The sequence below is a fragment of the Ictalurus furcatus genome, chromosome 4, assembly GCF_023375685.1.
Source record: "Ictalurus furcatus strain D&B chromosome 4, Billie_1.0, whole genome shotgun sequence".
Classification (NCBI taxonomy): Eukaryota; Metazoa; Chordata; class Actinopteri; order Siluriformes; family Ictaluridae; genus Ictalurus; species Ictalurus furcatus.
In genome coordinates, this window is record NC_071258.1 from 32941256 (window position 1) to 32968702 (window position 27447).

At 43.5% G+C, this 27447-nt stretch overlaps 5 protein-coding genes across 5 annotated transcripts in view; 4 read left to right on the forward strand and 1 right to left on the reverse strand.

The window, feature by feature from the left end:
- Window positions 1–848: 848 nt before the first annotated feature.
- Window positions 849–4628, forward strand: LOC128606332 (extracellular calcium-sensing receptor-like). Its single transcript, XM_053622368.1, has 6 exons — window positions 849–1093; window positions 1242–1533; window positions 1765–2595; window positions 2823–3050; window positions 3285–3408; window positions 3512–4628. The coding sequence occupies exons 1-6, from the start codon at window positions 849–851 to the stop codon at window positions 4423–4425; spliced, it is 2634 nt and encodes an 877-aa protein (XP_053478343.1). The 3' UTR covers window positions 4426–4628.
- Window positions 4629–5835: 1207 nt separating this feature from the next.
- LOC128607054 (extracellular calcium-sensing receptor-like) lies at window positions 5836–9934 on the forward strand. The gene is made up of 6 exons (XM_053623673.1): window positions 5836–6360; window positions 6676–6976; window positions 7207–8037; window positions 8265–8492; window positions 8727–8850; window positions 8956–9934. Exons 1-6 carry the CDS (start codon window positions 6113–6115, stop codon window positions 9867–9869), a joined length of 2646 nt encoding a protein of 881 aa, XP_053479648.1. The 5' UTR covers window positions 5836–6112; the 3' UTR covers window positions 9870–9934.
- A 5291-nt stretch (window positions 9935–15225) lies between these two features.
- On the forward strand, window positions 15226–18977 carry LOC128606333 (extracellular calcium-sensing receptor-like). Its single transcript, XM_053622369.1, has 6 exons — window positions 15226–15350; window positions 15666–15966; window positions 16197–17027; window positions 17414–17641; window positions 17823–17946; window positions 18064–18977. The coding sequence occupies exons 1-6, from the start codon at window positions 15241–15243 to the stop codon at window positions 18975–18977; spliced, it is 2508 nt and encodes an 835-aa protein (XP_053478344.1). The 5' UTR covers window positions 15226–15240.
- A 1230-nt stretch (window positions 18978–20207) lies between these two features.
- Window positions 20208–24497, forward strand: LOC128607055 (extracellular calcium-sensing receptor-like). Its single transcript, XM_053623674.1, has 6 exons — window positions 20208–20816; window positions 21129–21429; window positions 21638–22468; window positions 22855–23082; window positions 23264–23387; window positions 23510–24497. Exons 1-6 carry the CDS (start codon window positions 20569–20571, stop codon window positions 24421–24423), a joined length of 2646 nt encoding a protein of 881 aa, XP_053479649.1. The 5' UTR covers window positions 20208–20568; the 3' UTR covers window positions 24424–24497.
- A 1747-nt stretch (window positions 24498–26244) lies between these two features.
- The window catches only part of LOC128606334 (extracellular calcium-sensing receptor), a 6040-nt gene continuing 4837 nt past the window's right edge, over window positions 26245–27447 (reverse strand). Inside the window, exon 6 of the mRNA XM_053622370.1 lies at window positions 26245–27447. This exon is cut by the window's right edge and continues 307 nt beyond it. Within this exon, the coding sequence (XP_053478345.1) occupies window positions 26850–27447 (598 nt within the window). The 3' untranslated portion in view covers window positions 26245–26849.

A 27447-nucleotide genomic window follows, 5' to 3' on the forward strand; every position in this document is an offset into this window, starting at 1 on the left:
ACTCTTCTTCGCGCTATTTCAGATGCGTTGAGTATAAACCAGGCTTAACGCTGTCTAGCATTAGTGTTTGTGTAGAGTGCCACAATTTTTTTTTCAAATTTCAAAGAGTGCCATGACTGAAAAAAGGTTGGGAAATGATGGTCTAGATAACTCATATTAACAATGTTTTGTGGTGGATGGTGATTTGCAACATAATATAGTAAATCTGGTGTGTGTTATCTTATCTTGTATCTGTAAAGTGATAGACCCTGCTTGATTTTTATGGGTAATTAACATAGAGAATGTAAATATGTTCACACAGAATAATGGATAGTGAAAAAACAGTAATTTAGAAGAATTCATCTTCTGACAAATTCTGGAACATTCCAACATAGAAGAATATTAACACTGCCCTGGCAAAAATAATTAAACAAACAAAAGTTATAATACAATATGACTCTATTATAATTCTTCTGAAGGTGTTACATAAAGTACACTATAGAAACAGCATAGTACTTATAAAACAACTCAAATATTTAAAAAAGTAGTAATCAAAAATAGTGTAATAAATATGTTACCAATAACAATGATCAAAATTCCTGTTAGCAAGTGGACAAATAACAAAGAGCAACCCAATGAGCAATGGATGTGGCTTTCCTGAGGTTACACTTAAGGTCACTAGCATAAAGTATCTTAAGTAGGAATAGTGAATAGTATAAAAATTATAATAATCAACCAATACATATATTACATATAAGCATATATCCATAATTTCCACAGAGGCCCACGTGACCTTACCAGCTATATAAAACTCTACCACATATTTGCCACAGAAAGAGGAGGAGAGAGAGAAGCAGGGTGAAAGAAAGATGTGCTCTGTGTCACATCTGTATCTGTGCATAGCCTGGAGCTCATCATTGGCTGTCTCCTTCACATCTTCAGCCACTGGCTTGGACCTAGACTCAGGATACTGTCACCTCCGGGGCAACTTCAAGCTAAATGGGATGCACCGAGATGGAGACCTTATTTTGGGAGGCCTATTTGCAGTCCACTTTGTTACAGTGTTTCCAGAATTGAGCTTCACAAGTGAGCCGGAGCAACCCTATTGTGAACAGTGAGTGGGTTTGACAAAGCAATTGTCAGTGCACCCTCTTGCACTCAGAGAAAAAAAAAGCACAGCAGAATTACACAATTTATTTAATACAACCATTTTTACTTCTTCACTCACATTTTCTATCTCTTTGTTTATGATATTGACACAGGTTTGACATGGCAAACTTCCAGCAGGCAATGACTATGGTTTTTGCTATTGATGAGATCAATAGAAATCCGAACCTGCTTCCTAACATCACATTGGGCTACCATCTGTATGACAATTGTGTGAAGCTTGCTGTGGCATTTCGGGCAGCCACAGCCCTGATCAGTGGAACTGATGAAATTGCCTCAGGCCTGAACTGCACTGGTTCTCCCCCGGTGATTGGGATAGTGGGGGACCCGGGTTCCACTCACTCTATTGCTATCTCTAGTGTCCTGGGGTTGTTTCGAGTGCCCATGGTAAAAGTTAAGATGTCTTCAAAGAAATTGAGAAAAAAATGTAGCTTGAGTTTATATCTATTTAATTAACTTTGTACTAAAATGTGTCAATGGATTTATTCGAATGATTACTATAAGTCCTTCTACATTCAGAATGACATATTTTCCATGGTCTGTCATTTTATATCTGCCTTTCTTTTGTGCATTCCCTATCCCTTACTAATTCTCCTTTTCTGTATCACTTTCCATCAGGTAAGCTACTATGCCACTTGTTCCTGTCTCACTGACCGGCATCAGTTCCCCTCCTTTTTCAGGACGATCCCCAGTGACGCCTTCCAGGTGCGTGCCATCATCCAAATCCTGAAACACTTCGGTTGGACATGGGTGGGCCTGGTGTACAGCAATGATGACTATGGTATCTATGCTGCCCACTCCTTCCACCAGGATGTTCAGGAACAGCTGGGTGGCTGTGTGGCTTACTCTGAGATGCTGCCAAGGGACAACAACCGTATAGATGTGGAGCGTATTGTCAGAGTGATCAAAACGTCAATGGCCAAGGTGGTGGTGGTAATTTCTACTGATGCCTACTTGATGCCATTAATGCATGAAGTGTTTCTGAAAAATGTCACTGAAAAACAGTGGATTGCTAGCGAGGCCTGGGCTACTTCGACTGTCTTTCTCACATCACGCCTGCTACCATTCCTTGGAGGAACTCTAGGCCTTGCCATCCGTCGTGGAGAGATTGCAGGGCTTCAGGACTTCCTGCTACATTTGCGCCCTGACATGCAACCCACAAACAACATGGTCCAGGCCTTCTGGGAGGAGATGTTCAGATGCAGGTTTGATTCAGATGGCATGCAGACTGCTTTGGAAAATGAGAGAATGTTGTGCACAGGGGATGAAGATCTCAGCAGCAGAAATACAGCATACAATGATACATCTGAACTAAGGGCTTCTTATAATGTATATAAAGCAGTTTATGCACTAGCTCATGCCCTGCATGACCTGACACAGTGTCAGGATGGCAAAGGGCCCTTTAATGGTCACAGCTGTGCCAGAATATCTACCCTGCAGCCTTGGCAGGTGAAACTGAGAAATACATACATGCTTAATGAAGCATTGCACAAATGCCACATGCATTGCAGTGAGAACAAATACAAACATATTTAGTTTAATGATTTTACAAGCCAAAATCAGGAATTGTATTATATTGAGCAGTTTATGTAGTAAATATAATGTCCTTGTCAGTCAAAATCATGATTAACACCTGTTCTATCTGCTTGTCATGTCTCTTCTAACCACTGGTACAGGTTGTCCATTATCTACAGAGAGTGAATTTCATCACTGGCTTTGGGGACCGTGTATCCTTTGATATGAATGGCAATCCTTTGGCGATCTATGATATTATAAACTGGCAGCCATACCCGGATGGGTCGATCAGGCTCCACACAGTTGGTGTGGTGGATGAAGCTGCACAGACAGACCACGTCCTTACACTGAATGAAAATGCTCTGTTCTGGAACTTTGAGACAAAGAAAGTAAATCACATACTCATAAATAACAGGGAGCATGTAATGTGAAAAAAAAGGGTTATATTTTAAATTACATTTGCAATACTATCAATTTTTATTTATCTTTATTCATTTATTCTTTCTAGTCAGTGCATTCTGAACTCGTGTCATGCATGGTAATTTCACCAATAGTAAATGTACAATAAACATACAGCAGAATTATTGCATTGCTGAACTGAATCTGGACTGTCCATCCCTTAGCCACCAAGGTCGGTGTGCAGTGAAAGCTGCCCCCTGGGCACCAGAAGAGCCAGAAAGAAAGGCATGCCCATCTGCTGCTTTGACTGTCTGCCCTGTGCTGATGGAGAGATCAGCAACACAACAGGTGAACATGACCTTTATGTTTTATAAATGGTAGAGCATACCATTAAAATGTGTGCTGTTATTTTGTTTTTGTTTTTTATTTTCCCTTTTTTTCACTCACACAGATTCTAATGAATGCACTGCGTGCCCTGATGAGTTCTGGTCTAGCCCAGAGAAGGACCACTGTGTCCCAAAGGAGGTGGAGTTCCTGTCCTATGAAGAGCCACTGGGCATCTCCTTAACAACAGCTTCCCTGTTCGGCACATGCTTCTGCACTGGGGTTCTGATTGTGTTTGTGCATCACCGACACACCCCTGTGGTCCGGGCCAACAACTCTGAGCTGAGTTTCCTGCTGCTCCTGTCACTCAAACTGTGTTTCCTGTGTGTGTTGCTGTTCATTGGCCAGCCTCGGCTGTGGACATGCCAACTGAGGCATGTGGCATTTGGGATTAGCTTCGTATTGAGCGTCTCCAGCATCCTGGTCAAAACCATGGTAGTTGTGGCTGTGTTTAAGGCCTCTCGGCCAGAAGGCCTAAATGCTATGAAGTGGTTTGGGGTGGCCCAACAACGAGGTACAGTGCTGGTCCTCACAGGCCTCCAAGTGGTTATATGTACTGTCTGGCTGGCGACAGCATCTCCCACACCCCACAAAAACACTCGCTACATCAGCTCAAAAATAGTTTATGAATGTGCTGTGGGTTCTGTGATAGGGTTTGCAACTCTATTAGGCTACATTGGCCTGCTGGCTGCTGTAAGCTTTCTTCTGGCCTTCTTAGCAAGGAACCTTCCAGATAACTTTAATGAGGCCAAATTCATCACCTTCAGCATGCTGATATTCTGTGCTGTGTGGATCACCTTTGTGCCTGCATACGTCAGCTCTCCAGGGAAGTATTCTGTGGCTGTCGAGGTCTTTGCTATTTTGGCATCTAGTTTTGGGCTGCTGGTAGCCATATTTACTCCAAAGTGCTACATTATACTCTTGCACCCTGAGCGGAATACCAAAAAGGTCATCATGGGTCGTGCACCACAAAATAAATAGCTACAAAATATTAATTGTAGAATAACTGTACATTATTCAATTGCCTGCATAATAATATGTCTTATGTAAAGATTCATGAATCATTATATGTTGCATATTGTGTAAGATTTATACTGGATAATGGTTTTTCATCCATGATCTTGATGGTCTCTGGAGACCCAGATCTGCCAAAAAGAAGAATAAAATAATAAATACATAAATCAGAAAATGATTGTTTTATTTTGTCCCTTGATTTCCTACTTTAGTGAGACCTTAATTTTGGACAATTAAATAGTATAGTTCATACCTAACATCTTGTGGTTATTCTCTTAGAAAATATAATTCAAACAAAAAGGGGAGCATAGGATGTTTTTCACATTCAGACATAGCAAAGATAAAAAAAAAAAAAAAATTATAAAGCTGTATATTGCAACCCCTTTATTGGACTGTACTGGTTGTCCAGTGGAGCAGCTGAATATTTAACTGTAAAATATTCACTAAAATGTAACTTTTATGCAAAATATAAATACAAGATTTAATGTATAATTATTTTTGTTAAAATAGTCAGTAAGTAATCAGAATTTGGGTCAAGAAAGATAGATCACCTTGTTTAAGTCAAAGCAAAGCCAATGCAATGTTGATTGTTGAGTGATATTCACACATGCACAGAAAATATGGCTTCTATTCTGTGTCAGTCACAGCAAGGCTTGGATTATTCAAGTATACTTTTATTAATACAAATGACAAAACAGACAAATCCAAAGGCCAATGAGAGATTTAAAGTCATAAACTGGCAATGGTTCAGGCAATCCAGAAATGGATTAGTATAGGCAAGACAAACTTGATAAACTGACCTCCTTGCTGCCATTTGGGGCCCAGCATACAGGCAGTTTTATCTGAGAGGTTTTTTTGGTCTTACAGATCTTGTCTTGACTTCCACAAATCCCCTTAACTGCCATTTCTTAATGACATTTCAGAGAGTGGAAATTGCGAGCTGGAAGCATGCATAAAGCATACATAATTTTACAACCACTCTAAGTTTTGCATTAGTAAAATTAAATAATAAAATATACTATTTAAGTAATGTTTTTTCACTGTTTGAATTTCAGGTGAGTCACTATGTGACCTGGTCATGTCTGAGTGATAAGCATCAGTATCGTGATGCTTTGGATTTCATATCAGTGGGCCATTTTGATTCATCCAAACTGAGAAAACAGAAAAGCAGAAATATGAGCTGGGTTGGAGGAGAGCCAGACTCCAGTCTAACGAGCTATATCTATCTCTCTATCTGTCTATCTATCTATCTATCTATCTATCTATATATATATATATATATATATATATATATATATATATATATATACAAAAATAATAATGGAATATTCAAATACCTTACCAATAACAACTGCCAAAATCACTTGTAGCAAAAGGACAATTAACCAAACGCAATCCATGTTGATAAACTCCTGAGATTGCTAAAGGACAATAAAATACACTAACATACAGTATATGTATCTTCATATGCTAGGAAAAGTAAATACCATAAAAGAATTATAAGAATCAACCATTACATCACTTACATATAACCATATAAACATGTTGTCATTTTGTCCACAGAGGCCCATGTGACCTCACCAGCTATGAAAAAAACTCAACCACATATTTACCACAGAAAAAGAAGAAGAGAGAGAAGCACAGGGAGAGAAAGATGTGGCCTGGTAAATATCTGTATATGTGTATAGCCTGGAGCTCAGCATTGGCCCTCTTCTACCACACATCTTTAGCTACTGGATTGGACTTAGACTCAGGATACTGTCAGCTCCGGGGTCACTTCAGGCTAAATGGGATGCACCGAGATGGAGACCTTATTCTGGGAGGCCTATTTGAGGTCCACTTTCTTACTGTGTTTCCAGAGTTGAGCTTCACAAGTGAGCCAGAACAGCCCTATTGTGAAAAGTGAGTGGGTTCAGCAATGTGTAATAATGAGAAAAAGCAGAAACAGGGAACAGACACCATGGTTAACAGAAGATTTAATTTATTAAGTGAATTAATTCATTGAGATGATAATATGTTTGAAATTACTGATCTGTTGCCAAAAATTATTGCATGAACTGGTGTGCACGTGCATGAACTTAATGTGTATATTTATAAAAAGCATACTTTGTTTGTACACAAAAACATAGTACAGCATGATTACACAATTGATTCAATAAACGCATTATTATATCTTCAATAATATGATCTATCTCTTTGTCTATGATATCACCACAGGTTTGGCATGGCAAGCTTCCAGCAGGCAATGACTATGGTTTTTGCTATTGATGAGATTAATAGAAATCCCAACCTGCTTCCTAACATCACACTGGGCTACCATCTGTATGACAATTGTGTGAAGCTTGCTGTGGCATTTCGGGCAGCCACAGCCCTGATCAGTGGAACTGATGAAGTTGCCTCCAGCTTGGTTGCCTCCAACTGCACTGGTTCTCCCCCGGTGATTGGGATAGTGGGGGACCCGGGTTCCACTCACTCTATTGCTATCTCTAGTGTGCTGGGGTTGTTTAAAGTGCCCATGGTAAAGATTCAGGGAAAGTTCAGTTTGTTTCTAACAACTGAGGAGAAATGTAGCTTGAGTTTATATCTGTAAATCTGTAGCATCTATGATATTATTATATTTGTACTATTTATGTGGCAATAGATTAATTTCTGAATGCCATATCTCACATGTTCTGTCATTTTATGTCCTCCTTTATTTTGCATATTCTTTTTCTCTTACTCTATCTCTTTTCTCTCACTTTCCATCAGGTAAGCTACTATGCCACTTGTTCCTGTCTCACTGACCGGCATCAGTTCCCCTCCTTTTTCAGGACGATCCCCAGTGACGCCTTCCAGGTGCGTGCCATCATCCAAATCCTGAAACACTTCGGTTGGACCTGGGTGGGACTGGTGTACAGCAATGATGACTATGGTATCTATGCTGCCCACTCCTTCCACCAGGATGTTCAGGAACAGCTGGGTGGCTGTGTGGCTTACTCTGAGATGCTGCCAAGGGACAACAACCGCAGAGATGTGGAGCGTATTGTCAGAGTTATCAAAACGTCCACAGCCAAGGTGGTGGTGGTAATTTCTACTGGGGCCTACTTGTTTCCACTAATGGATGAAGTGGTTTTGAAAAATGTCACTGAAAAGCAATGGATTGCTAGTGAGGCCTGGGCTACTTTGACTGTCTTTTTCACATCACGCCTGCTACCATTCCTTGGAGGAACTCTAGGCCTTGCCATCCGTCGTGGAGAGATTGCAGGGCTTCGGGACTTCCTGCTAAACTTACGCCCTGACATGCAACCCGCAAACAACATGGTGCGGATCTTCTGGGAGGAGATGTTCGGATGCAGGTTTGACTCAGCTGGCATGCAGACTGCTGGGAAAGATAAAATAATGTTGTGCACAGGGGATGAAGATCTGAGCAGCACAAATACAGCATACAGTGATACATCTGAACTAAGGGCTTCTTATAATGTATATAAAGCAGTTTATGCATTAGCTCATGCCCTGCATGACCTGACACAGTGTCAGGATGGCAAAGGGCCCTTTAATGGTCACAGCTGTGCCAGAATATCTACCCTGCAGCCTTGGCAGGTGAAACTGAGAAATACATACATGCTTAATGAAGCATTGCACAAATGCCACATGCATTGCAGTGAGAACAAATACAAACATATTTAGTTTAATGATTTTACAAGCCAAAATCAGGAATAGTATTATATTCAGAAGTTTATATAGTAAATATAATGTTCTTGTCAGTCAAAATCATGATTAACACCTGTTCTATCTGCCTGTCATGTCTCTTCTAATCACTGGTACAGGTTGTCCATTATCTACAGAGAGTGAATTTCACCACTGGCTTTGGGGACCGTGTATCCTTTGATATGAATGGCAATCCTTTGGCGATCTATGATATTATAAACTGGCAGCCAAACCCGGATGGGTCGATCAGGCTCCACACAGTTGGTGTGGTGGATGAAGCTGCACAGACAGACCATGTCCTTACACTGAATGAAAATGCTCTGTTCTGGAACTTTGAGACAAAGAAAGTAAATCACATACTCATAAATAACAGGGAGCATATAATGTGAAAAAAAAGGGTTATATTTTAAATTACATTTGCAATACTATCAATTTTTATGTATCTTTATTCATTTATTCTTTCTAGTCAGTGCATTCTGAACTCATGTCATGCATGGTAATTTCACCAATAGAAAATGTACAATAAACATACAGCAGAATTATTGCATTGCTGAACTAAATCTGGACTATCCATCCCTTAGCCACCAAGGTCGGTGTGCAGTGAAAGCTGCCCCCTGGGCACCAGAAGAGCCAGAAAGAAAGGCATGCCCATCTGCTGCTTTGACTGTCTGCCCTGTGCTGATGGAGAGATCAGCAACACAACAGGTGAACATGACCTTTATGTTTTATAAATGGTAGAGCATACCATTAAAATGTGTGCTGTCATTTTGTTTTTGTTTTTTTTATTTTCCCTCTTTTTCACTCACACAGATTCTAATGAATGCACTGCGTGCCCTGACGAGTACTGGTCCAGCCCAGAGAAGGACCACTGTGTCCCAAAGGAGGTGGAGTTCCTGTCCTATGAAGAGCCACTGGGCATCTCCTTAACAACAGCTTCCCTGTTCGGCACATGCTTCTGCACTGGGGTTCTGATTGTGTTTGTGCTTCACCGACACACCCCTGTGGTCCGGGCCAACAACTCTGAGCTGAGTTTCCTGCTGCTCCTGTCACTCAAACTGTGTTTCCTGTGTGTGTTGCTGTTCATTGGCCAGCCTCGGCTGTGGACATGCCAACTGAGGCATGTGGCATTTGGGATTAGCTTCGTATTGAGCGTCTCCAGCATCCTGGTCAAAACCATGGTGGTTGTGGCTGTGTTTAAGGCCTCTCAGCCAGAAGGCCAAAATGCTATGAAGTGGTTTGGGGTGGCCCAACAGCGAGGTACAGTGCTGGTCCTCACAGGCCTCCAAGTGGTTATATGTACAGTCTGGCTGGCTACAGCATCTCCCACACCCCACAAAAACACTCGCTACATCAGCTCAAAAATAGTTTATGAATGTGCTGTGGGTTCTGTGATGGGGTTTGCAACTCTATTAGGCTACATTGGCCTGCTGGCTGCTGTAAGCTTTCTTCTGGCCTTCTTAGCAAGGAACCTTCCAGATAACTTTAATGAGGCCAAATTCATCACCTTCAGCATGCTGATATTCTGTGCTGTGTGGATCACCTTTGTGCCTGCATACGTCAGCTCTCCAGGGAAGTATTCTGTGGCTGTCGAGGTCTTTGCTATTTTGGCATCTAGTTTTGGGCTGCTGGTAGCCATATTTACTCCAAAGTGCTACATTATACTGTTGCACCCTGAGCGGAATACCAAAAAGGTCATCATGGGTCGTGCACCACAAAATAAATAGCTACAAAATATTAATTGTAGAATAACTGTACATTATTCAATTGCCTGCATAATAATATGTCTTATGTAAAGATTCATGAATCATTATATGTTGCATATTGTGTAAGATTTATTCTGGATAATGGTTTTTCATCCATGATCTTGATGGTCTCTGGAGACCCAGATCTGCCAAAAAGAAGAATAAAATAATAAATACATAAATCAGAAAACGATTGTTTTATTTTGTCCCTTGATTTCCTACTTTAGTGAGACCTTAATTTTGGACAATTAAATAGTATAGTTCATACCTAACATCTTGTGGTTATTCTCTTAGAAAATATAATTCAAACAAAAAGGGGAGCATAGGATGTTTTTCACATTCAGACATAGCAAAGATAAAAAAAAAAATATATAAAGCTGTAGGTTGTACGAGTAGGCTACACCGGCAGTCACGCCTCCACAAGCCCCGCACTCATCCCCTCACAACCCACTCACTTCACCCTTGCACCAATAAACCACCGTTTGTGAACGTTCTTCTGCCTCCTGTGGGTCTGTACGCCGCCCTTCCCCGGGCTAATTCCTCACACTGGTGGAGGATGCGGGCATAGTACAGACTCGCCTACCACAAACGTAAAAAAAAAAAAACGAGAGAGAGTGAGAGAGAGAGATTAGCGTGGGGCGTGAGGTTACCGTCGTGCTCGGTGATTGCGAGTCGCTATGTCGCTGGAAAACACGCACGGAGTCCGTCTTGTCGCTACGGTCTTCTCTTCTCTCGTACGGCCGGAAGAGCGCCCTTTTATCCTCCTCCGCCATCGCCTGAGTGGTGGAATTTCTCCGTTGGGTCCGCCAATCGCTGGCCGGCGTCGCCTCAGTCCCACCCCGCCGCGGCGGTCCTTCCGGCTGGCGGAATGTTCAGCACGAAGCTGCCCACGTCGTGCCGGTGCGGCAGTTGGAGAAGGAGCGATTTCCTTCTTGTGTGCGCCGGCTCTCTGCCCGTCGCGACAGTACCCCCCCCTCAGCTCCGAGCCTACTGCCGCTCGGTGGTGGGCCCAGAGGGTGTCTCGTCGTGAGAGCCCATCCGCGTTACCATGCTGGGCCCCCCACCCGGTGCTTAACCTGAAAGGAGAAGTCTTGTAAGGCGAGGAACCAGCGGGTTACCCGGGCGTTGGTGTCCTTCGCCTTGGCCATCCACTGCAGGGGGGCGTGGTCCGTTATGAGGACGAAGTGCCTGCCTGCCAAGTAGTATCTCAGCTCCTCGATGGCCCATTTTATCGCCAGAACGCCGACACCACCGGGGCTGGTTCCACCCATTTTTTCAGCAGGTTTACATGGTATAGCTTCTCGTCCGTCCGCTTACCAGGCTGCTGCAGGCGGTAGTTGACCGGGCCCCGGCGCTCGAGGACGGTATATGGACCTTGCCACCGGGCGAGGAACTTGCAGGCGCTGCTGGGCACTAACAGGAGGACCCGGTCCCCCGGCTGGACTTCCCGGGGCTGTGCGGGGCGGTTGTATACCTTCTTCTGCTCCTCCTGCGCCGCGTGCATGTGCTCCCGGACGATGGGGCCCACCCTGTCAATCCTTGCTTGCATGTCCTGCACGTACTCGACGACGGAGCGGAAGGGGGATGGTTGCTCCTCCCAGGCTTCGCGGGCCACGTCCAACAATCCCCGCGGGCGCCGCCCGAACAGGAGCTCGAAGGGCGTGAAGCCCGTGGACGCCTGGGGGCACTCCCGAACGGCGAAAAGTACGTAGGGGAGGAGGAGGTCCCAGTTCCTTCCCTCCTCGTCCACCACCCGGCGCAGCATCCGCTTGAGGGTCTGATTGAGCCTCTCGACCAGCCCGTCGGTTTGGGGGTGGTACACCGACGTCCGGAGGTGCTTCACCTGCAACAGACGACACAAATCCGCCATTAGCTTCGAGACAAAAGGTGTACCTTGGTCGGTCAGAACGTCCTTGGGGATCCCCACTCGACTGAAGAGGAGTACCAGCTCCCTGGCGATGTTTTGCGAGGTGGCCTTGCGGAGCGGCACCGCCTCGGGGTACCGCGTGGCGTAGTCGACGAGGACCAGGATGTATTCATGGCCCCGGGCAGACTTGGGTAGGGGCCCCACGAGATCCATGCCCACTCGCTCAAACGGGACGCCGATAATGGGCAGGGGGATCAGGGGCGCCGGCGGGGACCTCCGCGGGGCCGTGCGCTGGCACTGCGGGCACTGTTGGCAAAAGGCCCGGACCTCCGCATCCATCCCGGGCCACACGAAGCAGTCCCGCAGCTTCTCCAGGGTATTTCAGGCCCCCAGGTGGCCGCCGAGTGGATGGGTGTGGGTTAGGTGCAATAAGACGGCCGTCTTGGGTCGGGGCACCACCAGTAGGTCCACCTGCTCCCCGCAGCGGCAGGCCCGTTGGTAGAGGAGCCCCCCTCGGACGAGGAAGTACGATGTGGGGAGCCTCAGGTCTGGACTCTGGTCGACCCCCTCTATCACCCGTACCTGAGCCCAGCAGTGCTTCAGCCGGTCGTCCTCCTTCTGCTCCCGGCCGAACTTCCCCTCTCGGTTCACCTGGGGAAAGACAGACGACAGAGGGTTAGTAGCTTGGGGGGTCTTACCTTCCGTGGTGGCCTCTCCGTCATCCTGGGCCAGGTAGGCCGGCCGGGCCGGGGTCCCCTTTGTACGTCGCCGCAATCTCCGGGGCTCGGCTCTCGGTACCACCAGGAGTCCTGGCCAGTCTCTGGAGGAAGTCAGTCGCATGCTGGGGGACCACGTCATCGAGGAGTCCAGCAGCCCCTGGTCCAGCCCCATCGTCGTCGTGCCGAAGCCGGATGGGAGCATGAGGCTATGCAACGACTTCCGGAGGCTGAACCAGGTGTCAGAGTTCGACAGCTACCCCCTCCCCAGAGTGGACGACCTGGTCGAGAGGCTGGGGAGAGCCCGATTCATATCGACCCTGGACCTCACCAAAGGCTACTGGCAAGTGGCGCTCGCACCGGAGGCAAGGCCCAAGACGGCCTTTAGCACGGCCACCGGCCACTGGCAGTATCGGGTTCTCCCCTTTGGGCTGCACGGGGCGCCCGCCACATTCCTGCGGCTAATGGACATCCTCCTGCGGCCCCACCGGCAGTTTGCAGCGGCCTACCTGGACGACGTGGTCATCCACTCCTCCACCTGGGCCGACCACCTGTTCCACCTCAGGGAGGTCCTGAAAGCACTCCGGGCGGCCGGCCTGACCGCCAACCCAAAGAAGTGCCACCTAGGGCTGACGGAAGCCCAGTACCTGGGATACCGCATCGGACGGGGAATGCTGAAGCCCCAACTAAAGAAGATCGAGGCTGTGAAGGGCTACCCGCATCCGACATCGAAAAAGCAGGTACGTGCCTTCTTGGGATTGGCGGGCTACTACCGCAGGTTCGTGCCTAATTTTTCTGCTGTAACCTCTCCCCTCTCAGACCTTACAAAGAAGGGCCAGCCAGACCAGGTCAGGTGGACAGCCGACGCAGAAAGGGCCTTCCAGGCCCTAAAAGGGGCCCTCACCAGCGCGCCGGTACTCCGCAACCCGGACTTTGACCTCCCGTTCACCGTGCATACTGATGCATCCGAGACCGGGCTGGGCGCCGTCCTCTCCCAGACCTTCGACGGGGAAGAACACCCGGTCCTCTACATCAGCCGGAAGCTGTCCCCGGCCGAGAGGAAGTATGCGGCGGTCGAGCGGGAGGCACTGGCGATAAAATGGGCCATCGAGGAGCTGAGATACTACCTGGCAGGCAGGCACTTCGTCCTCATAACGGACCACGCCCCCCTGCAGTGGATGGCCAAGGCGAAGGACACCAACGCCCGGGTAACCCGCTGGTTCCTCGCCTTACAAGACTTCTCCTTTCAGGTTAAGCACCGGGCGGGGGGCCCAGCATGGTAACGCGGATGGGCTCTCACGACGAGACACCCTCTGGGCCCACCACCGAGCGGCAGTAGGCTCGGAGCTGAGGGGGGAGTACTGTCGCGACGGGCAGAGAGCCGGCGCACACAAGAAGGAAATCGCTCCTTCTCCAACTGCCGCACCGGCACGACGTGGGCAGCTTCGTGCCGAACATTCCGCCAGCCGGAAGGACCGCCGCGGCGGGGTGGGACTGAGGCGACGCCGGCCAGCGATTGGCGGACCCAACGGAGAAATTCCACCACTCAGGCGACGGCGGAGGAGGATAAAAGGGCGCGCTTCCGGCCGTACGAGAGAAGAGAAGACCGTAGCGACAAGACGGACTCTGTGCGTGTTTTCCAGCGACATAGCGACTCGCAATCACCGAGCACGACGGTAACCTCACGCCCCATGCTAATCTCTCTCTCTCTCTCTCTCTCCCCACAAAAGGTGCAAGCGCGGACGAGATCGCCGGGTGGTGAGAGTCCCACCTACGGAGGACGCCGGCCCAGGAAAACCCTCGCCCCCGTCTCGGGAATCCCGCCCCCGCCACGAGTAGGCTACACCGGCAGTCACGCCTCCACAAGCCCCGCACTCATCCCCTCACAACCCACACACTTCACCCTTGCACCAATAAACCACCGTTTGTGAACGTTCTTCTGCCTCCTGTGGGTCTGTACGCCGCCCTTCCCCGGGCTAATTCCTCACAATATATATATATGGGCAGCTGTGGCTCAGGTGGTAATTGTAGGGTTGGCAGTTTGATTCCTGGCCCACATGACTCCACATGCCGAAGTGTCCTTGGGCAAGACACTGAACCCCAAGTTCCTCCTAGCACCTTGCATGGCAGCTCTGCTACCGCTGTTGTGTGAGTATGAATGAGAAACAATGTAATGTGCTTTGTAGAACAAAAAAAAGAGAAAAAAATGCGCTACTATATATATATATATATATATATATATATATATATATATATATATATATATATATATATATATATGAAAGGATAATAATTGAATATTCATATACCTTACCAATAACAACAAAATCACTTGTAGCAAAAGGACAATTAACCAAACGCAATCCATGTTGATAAATTCCTGAGATTGCTAAAGGACAATAAAATACACTAACATACAGTATATGTATCTTCATATACTAGGAAAAGTAAATACCATAAAAGAATTATAAGAATCAACCGTTACATCACTTACATATAACCATATAAACATGTTGCCATTTTTTCCACAGAGGCCCATGTGACCTCACCAGCTATAAAAAAAAAAAAAAAAAACTCAACCACATATTTACCACAGAAAAAGAAGGAGAGAGAGAAGCACAGGGAGAGAAAGATGTGGCCTGGTAAATATCTGTATACGTATATAGCCTGGAGCTCAGCATTGGCCCTCTTCTACCACACATCTTTAGCTACTGGATTGGACTTAGACTCAGGATACTGTCAGCTCCGGGGTCACTTCAGGCTAAATGGGATGCACCAGGATGGAGACCTTATTATGGGAGGCATATTTGAGGTCCACTTTCTTACTTTGTTTCCAGAGTTGAGCTTCACAAGTGAGCCAGAACAGCCCTATTGTGAACAGTGAGTGGGTTCAGCAATGTGTAATAATGAGAAAAAGCAGAAACAGGGAACAGACACCATGGTTAACAGAAGATTTAATTTATTAAGTGAATTAATTCATTGAGATGATAATATATTTGAAATTATTGATCTGTTGCCAAAAATTATTGCATGAACTGGTGTGCACGTGCATGAACTTAATGTGTATATTTATAAAAAGCATACTTTGTTTGTACACAAAACAATAGTACAGCATGATTACACAATTGATTCAATAAACGCATTATTATATCTTCAATCATATGATCTATCTCTTTGTCTATGATATTGCCACAGGTTTGACATGGCAAGCTTCCAGCAGGCAATGACTATGGTTTTTGCTATTGATGAGATTAATAGAAATCCCAACCTGCTTCCTAACATCACACTGGGCTACCATCTGTATGACAATTGTGTGAAGCTTGCTGTGGCATTTCGGGCAGCCACAGCCCTGATCAGTGGAACTGATGAAGTTGCCTCCAGCTTGGTTGCCTCCAACTGCACTGGTCCTCCCCCGGTGATTGGGATAGTGGGGGACCCGGGTTCCACTCACTCTATTGCTATCTCTAGTGTCCTGGGGTTGTTTAAAGTGCCCATGGTAAAGATTCAGGGAAAGTTCAGTTTGTTTCTAACAACTGAGGAGAAATGTAGCTTGAGTTTATATCTGTAAATCTGTAGCATCTATGATATTATTATATTTGTACTATTTATGTGGCAATAGATTAATTTCTGAATGCCATATCTCAGATGTTCTGTAATTTTATGTCCTCCTTTATTTTGCATATTCTTTTTCTCTTACTCTATCTCTTTTCTCTCACTTTCCATCAGGTAAGCTACTATGCCACTTGTTCCTGTCTCACTGACCGGCATCAGTTCCCCTCCTTTTTCAGGACGATCCCCAGTGATGCCTTCCAGGTGCGTGCCATTGTCCAAATCCTGAAACACTTCAGTTGGACATGGGTGGGCCTGGTGTACAGCAATGATGACTATGGTATCTATGCTGCCCACTCCTTCCACCAGGATGTTCAGGAACAGCTGGGTGGCTGTGTGGCTTACTCTGAGATGCTGCCAAGGGACAACAACCGCAGAGATGTGGAGCGTATTGTCAGAGTTATCAAAACGTCCACAGCCAAGGTGGTGGTGGTAATTTCTACTGGGGCCTACTTGTTTCCACTAATGGATGAAGTGGTTCTCAAAAATGTCACTGAAAAGCAATGGATTGCTAGTGAGGCCTGGGCTACTTCACCTGTCTTTTTCACATCACGCCTGCTACCATTCCTTGGAGGAACTCTAGGCTTTGCCATCCGTCGTGGAGAGATTGCAGGGCTTCGGGACTTCCTGCTAAACTTACGCCCTGACATGCAACCCGCAAACAACATGGTGCGGATCTTCTGGGAGGAGATGTTCGGATGCAGGTTTGACTCAGCTGGCATGCAGACTGCTGGGAAAGATAGAATAATGTTGTGCACAGGGGATGAAGATCTGAGCAGCACAAATACAGCATACAGTGATATATCTGAACTAAGGGGTTCTTATAATGTATATAAAGCAGTTTATGCACTAGCTCATGCCCTGCATGACCTGACACAGTGTCAGGATGGCAAAGGGCCCTTTAATGGTCACAGCTGTGCCAGAATATCTACCCTGCAGCCTTGGCAGGTGAAACTGATACAACTGTCACACATATTGCAGTGAGAACAAAAATGTGTATATAGTTTTATATGTATGCTTTTACACCACACAATGAGGAATTCCTAAACTACCAGTTCTGTATTCACTCTACTTGAAACTTATTTAATTATTTAAAAACCTCTACTGTTTAAAAACAAAAAAAATGACTTGCTTGTAAAATAATTTGTAACGCTTAATGTTTAGTCATAGAAAAATTAGTGATTTTTTTTTCTAAAAGTCTATGTAATTCTATCAGATGAAAGTGTAAAGCATTGCCCTAAAATGAGTTTATATTTTAGGTAATATATTCATGTCAATCAAACACATGTTTAACACCTGTCCTCTCTGCTTGTCTCTTCTAATCACTGGTACAGGTTGTCCATTACCTACAGACTGTGAATTTCACCACTGGCTTTGGGGACCATGTATCCTTTGACAAGAATGGCGATCCTTTGGCAATCTATGATGTCATGAACTGGCAGCCAAACCCAGATGGGTCGATTGGGGTCCACACAGTTGGTGTGGTGGATGAAGCTGCACAGACAGACCATATGCTTACACTGAATGAGGATGCTCTATTTTGGAACTTTGATACAAAGAAAGTAAATCACATACACTTAAATCACAGTGAGCCTATACTGTGTTAGAGAACCTGCTTATATATTAAACTATGTACACGTGAAACAATGGCAATTTCTCATTATTTTTATTCATTCGGCTAGTAAACGTACAGCAGAAGTATTGCATTGCTTAACTGTTGAATCTGGACTCTCCATTTATTAGCCACCAAGGTCGGTGTGCAGTGAAAGCTGCCCCCTGGGCACCAGAAGAGCCATAAAGAAAGGCATGCCCATCTGCTGCTTTGACTGTCTGCCCTGTGCTGATGGAGAGATCAGCAACACAACAGGTGAACATGACCTTTATATTTTATAAATGAGAGAGCATACAATTAATATGTGTGCTGTTCATTTTTGATAATCTCTCCCATTCTCACTGTCATTTTTCTCTTTCTCTTTTCACTCAGATTCTAATGAATGCATTGTGTGCCCTGACGAGTTCTGGTCTAGCCCAGAGAAGGACCATTGTGTCCCAAAGGAGGTGGAGTTCCTGTCCTATGAAGAGCCACTGGGCATCTCCTTAACAACAGCTTCTCTGTTCGGCACCTGCTTCTGCACTGGGGTTCTGGGTGTGTTTGTGCATCACCGACACACCCCTGTGGTCCGGGCCAACAACTCTGAGCTGAGTTTCCTGCTGCTCCTGTCACTCAAACTGTGTTTCCTGTGTGTGTTGCTGTTCATTGGCCAGCCTCGGCTGTGGACATGCCAACTGAGGCATGTGGCATTTGGTATTAGCTTCGTATTGAGCGTCTCCAGCATCCTGGTCAAAACCATGGTGGTTGTGGCTGTGTTTAAGGCCTCTCAGCCAGAAGGCCAAAATGCTATGAAGTGGTTTGGGGTGGCCCAACAGCGAGGTACAGTGCTGGTCCTCACAGGCCTCCAAGTGGTTATATGTACAGTCTGGCTGGCGACAGCATCTCCCACACCCCACAAAAACACTCGCTACATCAGCTCAAAAATAGTCTTTGAATGTGCTGTGGGTTCTGTGATAGGGTTTGCAACTCTATTAGGCTACATTGGCCTGCTGGCTGCTGTAAGCTTTCTTCTGGCCTTCTTAGCAAGGAACCTTCCAGATAACTTTAATGAGGCCAAATTCATCACCTTCAGCATGCTGATATTCTGTGCTGTGTGGATCACCTTTGTGCCTGCATACGTCAGCTCTCCAGGGAAGTATTCTGTGGCTGTCGAGGTCTTTGCTATCTTGGCATCTAGTTTTGGGCTGCTGCTAGCCATATTTACTCCAAAGTGCTACATTATACTGTTGCACCCTGAGCGGAATACCAAAAAGGTCATCCTGGGTCGAAGACCACAAAAGAAATAGCTACAAAATATTAATTGTAGAATAACTGTACATTATTCAATTGCCTGCATAATAATATGTCTTATGTAAAGATTCATGAATCATTATATGTTGCATATTGTGTAAGATTTATTCTGGATAATGGTTTTTCATCCATGATCTTGATGGTCTCTGGAGACCCAGATCTGCCAAAAAGAAGAATAAAATAATAAATACATAAATCAGAAAACGATTGTTTTATTTTGTCCCTTGATTTCCTACTTCAGTGAGACCTTAATTTTGGACAATTAAATAGTATAGTTCATACCTAACATCTTGTGGTTATTCTCTTAGAAAATATAATTCAACCAAAAAGGGGAGCATAGGATGTTTTTCACATTCAGACATAGCAAAGATTTAAAAAAAAAAATTATAAAGCTGTAGGTTGCAACCCCTTTATTGGACTGTACTGGTTGTCCAGTGAAGCAGCTGAAATATTTAACTGTAAAATATTCACTAAAATGTAACTTTTATGCAAAATATAAATACAAGATTTAATGTATAGTTATTTTTGTTAAAGTAGTCAGTCAGTAATCAGAATTTGGGTCAAGAAAGATATAAGATCAGCTTGTTTAAGTCAAAGCAAAGCCAATGCAATGTTGATTGTTGAGTGATATTCACACATGCACAGAAAATCTGGCTTCTATTCTGTGTCAGCCACAGCAAGGCTTGTATTATTCAAGTATACTTTTATTAATACAAATGACAAAACAGACAAATCCAAAGGCCAATGAGAGATTTAAAGTCATAAACTGGCAATGGTTCAGGCAATCCAGAAATGGATTAGTATAATCAAGACAAACTTGATAAACTGACCTCCTTGCTGCCATTTGGGTCCCAGCATACATGCAGTTTTATCTGAGAGGTTTTTTTGGTCTTACAGATCTTGCCTTGACTTCCACAATTCCCCTTAACTGCCATTTCATATATATATATATATATATATATATATATATATATATATATATATATATATATATATATATATATATGGGCAGCTGTGGCTCAGGTGGTAATTGTAGGGTTGGCAGTTTGATTCCTGGCCCACATGACTCCACATGCCGAAGTGTCCTTGGGCAAGACACTGAACCCCAAGTTCCTCCTAGCACCTTGCATGGCAGCTCTGCTACCGCTGTTGTGTGAGTATGAATGAGAAACAATGTAATGTGCTTTGTAGAACAAAAAAAAAGAGAAAAAAATGCGCTACTATATATATATATATACAAAAGGATAATAATTGAATATTCATATACCTTACCAATAACAACAAAATCACTTGTTGCAAAAGGACAATTAACCAAATGCAATCCATGTTGATAAATTCCTGAGATTGCTAAAGGACAATAAAAGACACTAACATACAGTATATGTATCTTCATATACTAGGAAAAGTAAATACCATAAAAGAATTATAAGAATCAACCATTACATCACTTACATATAACCATATAAACATGTTGTCATTTTGTCCACAGAGGCCCATGTGACCTCACCAGCTATAAAAAAAAAAAAAAACTCAACCACATATTTACCACAGAAAAAGAAGGAGAGAGAGAAGCACAGGGAGAGAAAGATGTGGCCTGGTAAATATCTGTATACGTATATAGCCTGTAGCTCAGCATTGGCCCTCTTCTACCACACATCTTTAGCTACTGGATTGGACTTAGACTCAGGATACTGTCAGCTCCGGGGTCACTTCAGGCTAAATGGGATGCACAGAGATGGAGACCTTATTCTGGGAGGCCTATTTGAGGTCCACTTTCTTACTGTGTTTCCAGAGTTGAGCTTCACAAGTGAGCCAGAACAGCCCTATTGTGAAGAGTGAGTGGGTTCAGCAAAGTGTAATAATGGGAATAAGCAGAAACAGGGAACAGACACCATGGTTAACAGAAGATTTAATTTATTAAGTGAATTAATTCATTGAGATGATAATATGTTTGAAATTACTGATCTGTTGCTAAAAATTATTGCATGAACTGGTGTGCACGTGCATGAACTTAATGTGTATATTTATAAAAAGCATACTTTGTTTGTACACAAAACAATACAGCATGATTACACAATTGATTCAATAAACGCATTATTATATCTTCAATCATATGATCTATCTCTTTGTCTATGATATTGCCACAGGTTTGACATGGCAAGCTTCCAGCATGCAATGACTATGGTTTTTACTATTGATGAGATTAATAGAAATCCCAACCTGCTTCCTAACATCACACTGGGCTACCATCTGTATGACAATTGTGTGAAGCTTGCTGTGGCATTTCGGGCAGCCACAGCCCTGATCAGTGGAACTGATGAAGTTGCCTCCAGCTTGGTTGCCTCCAACTGCACTGGTTCTCCCCCGGTGATTGGGATAGTGGGGGACCCGGGTTCCACTCACTCTATTGCTATCTCTAGTGTGCTGGGGTTGTTTAAAGTGCCCATGGTAAAGATTCAGGGAAAGTTCAGTTTGTTTCTAACAACTGAGGAAAAATGTAGCTTGAGTTATATCTGTAAATCTGTAGCATCTATGATATTATTATATTTGTACTATTTATGTGGCAATAGATTAATTTCTGAATGCCATATCTCACATGTTCTGTCATTTTATGTCCTCCTTTATTTTGCCTTTTTTTTCTTTCACTTTCCATCAGGTGAGCTATTTTGCCACTTGTTCCTGTCTCACTGACCGGCATCAGTTCCCCTCCTTTTTCAGAACAATCCCCAGTGACGCCTTCCAGGTGCGTGCCATTGTCCAAATCTTAAAACACTTCGGTTGGACCTGGGTGGGACTGGTGTACAGCAATGATGACTACGGTATCTATGCTGCCCACTCCTTCCACCAGGATGTTCAGGAACAGCTGGGTGGCTGTGTGGCTTACTCTGAGATGCTGCCAAGGGACAACAACCGCAGAGATGTGGAGCGTATTGTCAGAGTTATCAAAACCTCCACAGCCAACGTGGTGGTGGTAATTTCTACTGATGCCTACTTGTTGCCACTAATGGATGAAGTGTTTCTGAAAAATGTCACTGAAAAGCAGTGGATTGCTAGTGAGGCCTGGGCTACTTCACCTGTCTTTCTCACATCAAACCTGCTACCATTCCTTGGAGGAACTCTAGGCCTTGCCATCCGTCGTGGAGAGATTGCAGGGCTTCAGGACTTCCTGCTACATTTGCGCCCTGACATGCAACCCGCAAACAACATGGTGCGGATCTTCTGGGAGGAGATGTTCGGATGCAGGTTTGATTCAGATGGCATGCAGACTGCTGGGAAAGATAGAATAATGTTGTGCACAGGGGATGAAGATCTGAGCAGCACAAATACAGCATACAGTGATATATCTGAATTAAGGGCTTCTTATAATGTATATAAAGCAGTTTATGCACTAGCTCATGCCCTGCATGACCTGACACAGTGTCAGGATGGCAAAGGGCCCTTTAATGGTCACAGCTGTGCCAGAATATCTACCCTGCAGCCTTGGCAGGTGAAACTGATACAACTGTCACACATATTGCAGTGAGAACAAAAATGTGTATATAGTTTTATATGTATGCTTTTACACCACACAATGAGGAATTCCTAAACTACCGGTTCTGTATTCACTCTACTTGAAACTTATTTAATTATTTAAAAATCCCTACTGTTTAAAAACAAAAAAAATGACTTGCATGTAAAATAATTTGTAACGCTTAATGTTTAGTCATAGAAAAATTAGTGATTTTTTTTTCTAAAAGTCTATGTAATTCTATCAGATGAAAGTGTAAAGCATTGCCCTAAAATGAGTTTATATTATAGGTAATATATTCATGTCAATCAAACACATGTTTAACACCTGTCCTCTCTGCTTGTCTCTTCTAATCACTGGTACAGGTTGTCCATTACCTACAGAGTGTGAATTTCACCACTGGCTTTGGGGACCATGTATCCTTTGACAAGAATGGCGATCCTTTGGCAATCTATGATGTCATGAACTGGCAGCCAAACCCGGATGGGTCGATCGGGGTCCGCACAGTTGGTGTGGTGGATGAAGCTGCACAGACAGACCATGTCCTTACACTGAATGAGGATGCTCTATTTTGGAACTTTGATACAAAGAAAGTAAATCACATACACTTAAATCACAGTGAGCCTATACTGTGTTAGAGAACCTGCTTATATATTAAACTATGTACACGTGAAACAATGGCAATTTCTCATTATTTTTATTCATTCGGCTAGTAAACATACAGCAGAAGTATTGCATTGGTGAACTGATGAATCTGGACTCTTCATTCATTAGCCACCAAGGTCGGTGTGCAGTGAAAGCTGTCCCCTGGGCACCAGAAGAGCCATAAAGAAAGGCATGCCCATCTGCTGCTTTGACTGTCTGCCCTGTGCTGATGGAGAGATCAGCAACACAACAGGTGAACATGACCTTTATATTTTATAAATGATAGAGCATACAATTAATATGTGTGCTGTTCATTTTTGATAATCTCTCTTGCCCCATTCTCACTGTCATTTTTCTCTTTCTCTTTTCACTCAGATTCTAATGAATGCATTGTGTGCCCTGACGAGTTCTGGTCTAGCCCAGCGAAGGACCATTGTGTCCCAAAGGAGGTGGAGTTCCTGTCCTATGAAGAGCCACTGGGCATCTCCTTAACAACAGCTTCCCTGTTCGGCACATGCTTCTGCACTGGGGTTCTGATTGTGTTTGTGCATCACCGACACACCCCTGTGGTCCGGGCCAACAACTCTGAGCTGAGTTTCCTGCTGCTCCTGTCACTCAAACTGTGTTTCCTGTGTGTGTTGCTGTTCATTGGCCAGCCTCGGCTGTGGACATGCCAACTGAGGCATGTGGCATTTGGTATTAGCTTCGTATTGAGCGTCTCCAGCATCCTGGTCAAAACCATGGTGGTTGTGGCTGTGTTTAAGGCCTCTCAGCCAGAAGGCCAAAATGCTATGAAGTGGTTTGGGGTGGCCCAACAACGAGGTACAGTGCTGGTCCTCACAGGCCTCCAAGTGATTATATGTACAGTCTGGCTTGCTACAGCATCTCCCACACCCCACAAAAACACTCGCTACATCAGCTCAAAAATAGTCTTTGAATGTGCTGTGGGTTCTGTGATAGGGTTTGCAACTCTATTAGGCTACATTGGCCTGCTGGCTGCTGTAAGCTTTCTTCTGGCCTTCTTAGCAAGGAACCTTCCAGATAACTTTAATGAGGCCAAATTCATCACCTTCAGCATGCTGATATTCTGTGCTGTGTGGATCACCTTTGTGCCTGCATACGTCAGCTCTCCAGGGAAGTATTCTGTGGCTGTCGAGGTCTTTGCTATTTTGGCATCTAGTTTTGGGCTGCTGGTAGCCATATTTACTCCAAAGTGCTACATTATACTGTTGCACCCTGAGCGGAATACCAAAAAGGTCATCATGGGTCGTGCACCACAAAATAAATAGCTACAAAATATTAATTGTAGAATAACTGTACATTATTCATTTGCCTGCATAATAATATGTCTTATGTAAAGATTCATGAATCATTATATGTTGCATATTGTGTAAGATTTATACTGGATAATGGTTTTTCATCCATGATCTTGATGGTCTCTGGAGACCCAGATCTGCCAAAAAGAAGAATAAAATAATAAATACATAAATCAGAAAATGATTGTTTTATTTTGTCCCTTGATTTCCTACTTCAGTGAGACCTTAATTTTGGACAATTAAATAGTATAGTTCATACCTAACATCTTGTGGTTATTCTCTTAGAAAATATAATTCAACCAAAAAGGGGAGCATAGGATGTTTTTCACATTCAGACATAGCAAAGATTTAAAAAAAAATATATAAAGCTGTAGGTTGCAACCCCTTTATTGGACTGTACTGGTTGTCCAGTGGAGCAGCTGAAATATTTAACTGTAAAATATTCACTAAAATGTAACTTTTATGCAAAATATAAATACAAGATTTAATGTATAGTTATTTTTGTTAAAGTAGTCAGTCAGTAATCAGAATTTGGGTCAAGAAAGATATAAGATCAGCTTGTTTAAGTCAAAGCAAAGCCAATGCAATGTTGATTGTTGAGTGATATTCACACATGCACAGAAAATCTGGCTTCTATTCTGTGTCAGCCACAGCAAGGCTTGTATTAATCAAGTATACCTTTATTAATACAAATGACAAAACAGACAAATCCAAAGGCCAATGAGAGATTTACAGTCATAAACTGGCAATGGTTCAGGCAATCCAGAAATGGATTAGTATAGGCAAGACAAACTTGATAAACTGACCTCCTTGCTGCCATTTGGGTCCCAGCATACAGGCAGTTTTATCTGAGAGGTTTTTTTGGTCTTACAGATCTTGCCTTGACTTCCACAATTCCCCTTAACTGCCATTTCTTAATGACATTTCAGAGAGTGGAAATTGCGAGCTGGAAGCACACATAAAGCATACATAATTTTACCACCACTCTAAATATTGAATTAGTAAAATTAAATAATAAAATATACTATTTAAGTAATGTTCTTGCACTGTTTGAATTTCAGGTGAGTCACTATGTGACCTGGTCATGTCTGAATGATAAGCATCAGTATCGTGATGTTTTGGATTTCACATCAGTGGGCCATTTTGATTCATCCAAACTGAGAAGACAGAAAAGCAGAAATCTGAGCTCTCTGCAATATACCACTAGGACAGGGGTGTCTGAAGTCCAGCCCCAGGGCTAAATGTGGCCGACAGACATATGTTAATTGGCCCATGGCTTCTCTATTAGACTGTATGATAGGTGGCCTGCTGGAAAACCATTTTTCCTTTCATCTAACAGTGGGAGCAGACTGTGTTAACACCGTTAGCTAAAACGCAAGACCCTACACTTTCAAATTAATTTACAAAATGATATTTAGTCATGGTTACATACAAAAAGCACAAACTTAACAGTAATTTTAACTTATTATGCATAGAGTCATCTTTATTTTAAAAATAAAATAAAATACATACACATCATTACTGAAAATAACAAATTCCTACTGGATTAAAATGGAAGCTCAATATCTACAAAAGTACATTTTAGTTTTTATACCTAAATTATTTTTTTTTATACCTAAACGAAAAACATTTTATACCTAAATGAAAACCACAATCTCATTTTGAATGACCATTCACGGAACTGCCATTGAACCTCTTTCCATTTACAATTAGAAACAGTTGTTCTCATAAATTTGCATACCCCTTGCAGAATCTGCTAAATGTTAATAATAATAATAATTATTATTTAGTACTGTTATATCACATAACAGATTTTTACATAACGTACAAAAGTACCAAATAAAACAAAAAAACAAAATGCAATTTTAATGGTTCCTCTTAGTTTTTTTTTTTTATTAACTTTTTACAGATTCCGCAAGGGGGGTGCATTTGTATTAATGTAGATGTCACTCTTTATGGACAATAATTGAGATGGCGTGATCAATATGTGAAAGCTTGTAAGCTGCATGTGTATTCTGTATTCTGTTTTTCTGCAACTATGGTAACATAGTAAAAAAAAAAAAAAAAAAGAATTTTCTCCTTATTCTTTATGACTATTTATATTAAGGTAGATTCCAACAAATTCTAATTTAAGAAATAGGCTGTTTGTCCAAGAGTAGTAAGTGTTTTTCACAAAATAAACTTTATTACACTTCAGCTTACATTTATTGAGCATGAACAATAATAGTTAATAAAAAGGTCTAGTATACAGCGAAATACTAGAGCAATATGGCTCCTCCTTTGTGTGTATCGCTTGTGATAGACATATTCTATGATGGCATAGAATTATTGTCTCAACTTATAGGACAGCACAACAAAGTGTATTTTGATTAAACTTCAATCAGAAAAAGATGAATAGTTCATTTTGATGTTTTTCCAGTAACTCCTTTTTTGGTATTAAGTTCAGGCCTCAGCAGAATAATGTAACATTTAGGAGCAAAGATACAGAAGAGCAAGCCGAAAGTGGAGGCCAGGATGGCAAATATCTCCACTGCTACTGTGTATTTCCCAGGGGTGCTGTTGTATGCAGGTATGAATGAGATCCAAACAGCAAAAAAGATCAGCATACTGAACGTGATTAACTTGGCCTCGTTAAATGTACCTGGAAGTTTCCGACCCAAAAAGGCCAGAATGAAGCAAACACAGGAGAGGAGACCAATATAACCAAGCACCAAATAGAAACCCAGTGGCCAGACATCCTTACACTCCAGTATGATCCTTCCACCCTGGTATGATGTGTTCTTAAAAGGGTAAGGGGGTGCTAATGCCAACCAGCTAATGCAAAGTATGGCTTGGCCTGCAGTGCAACTGACAATTAATGCTCTTTGCTGAGGAGGGCCAAATCGTTTGAGGGAACTGGAGCCAGGCATGGTGGAGTGGAAAGCCAGAAGCACCACAATGGTTTTGACAAGAATGCAGGAGATGCAAAGGACAAAACTGATGCCAAAGGCTGCCTGC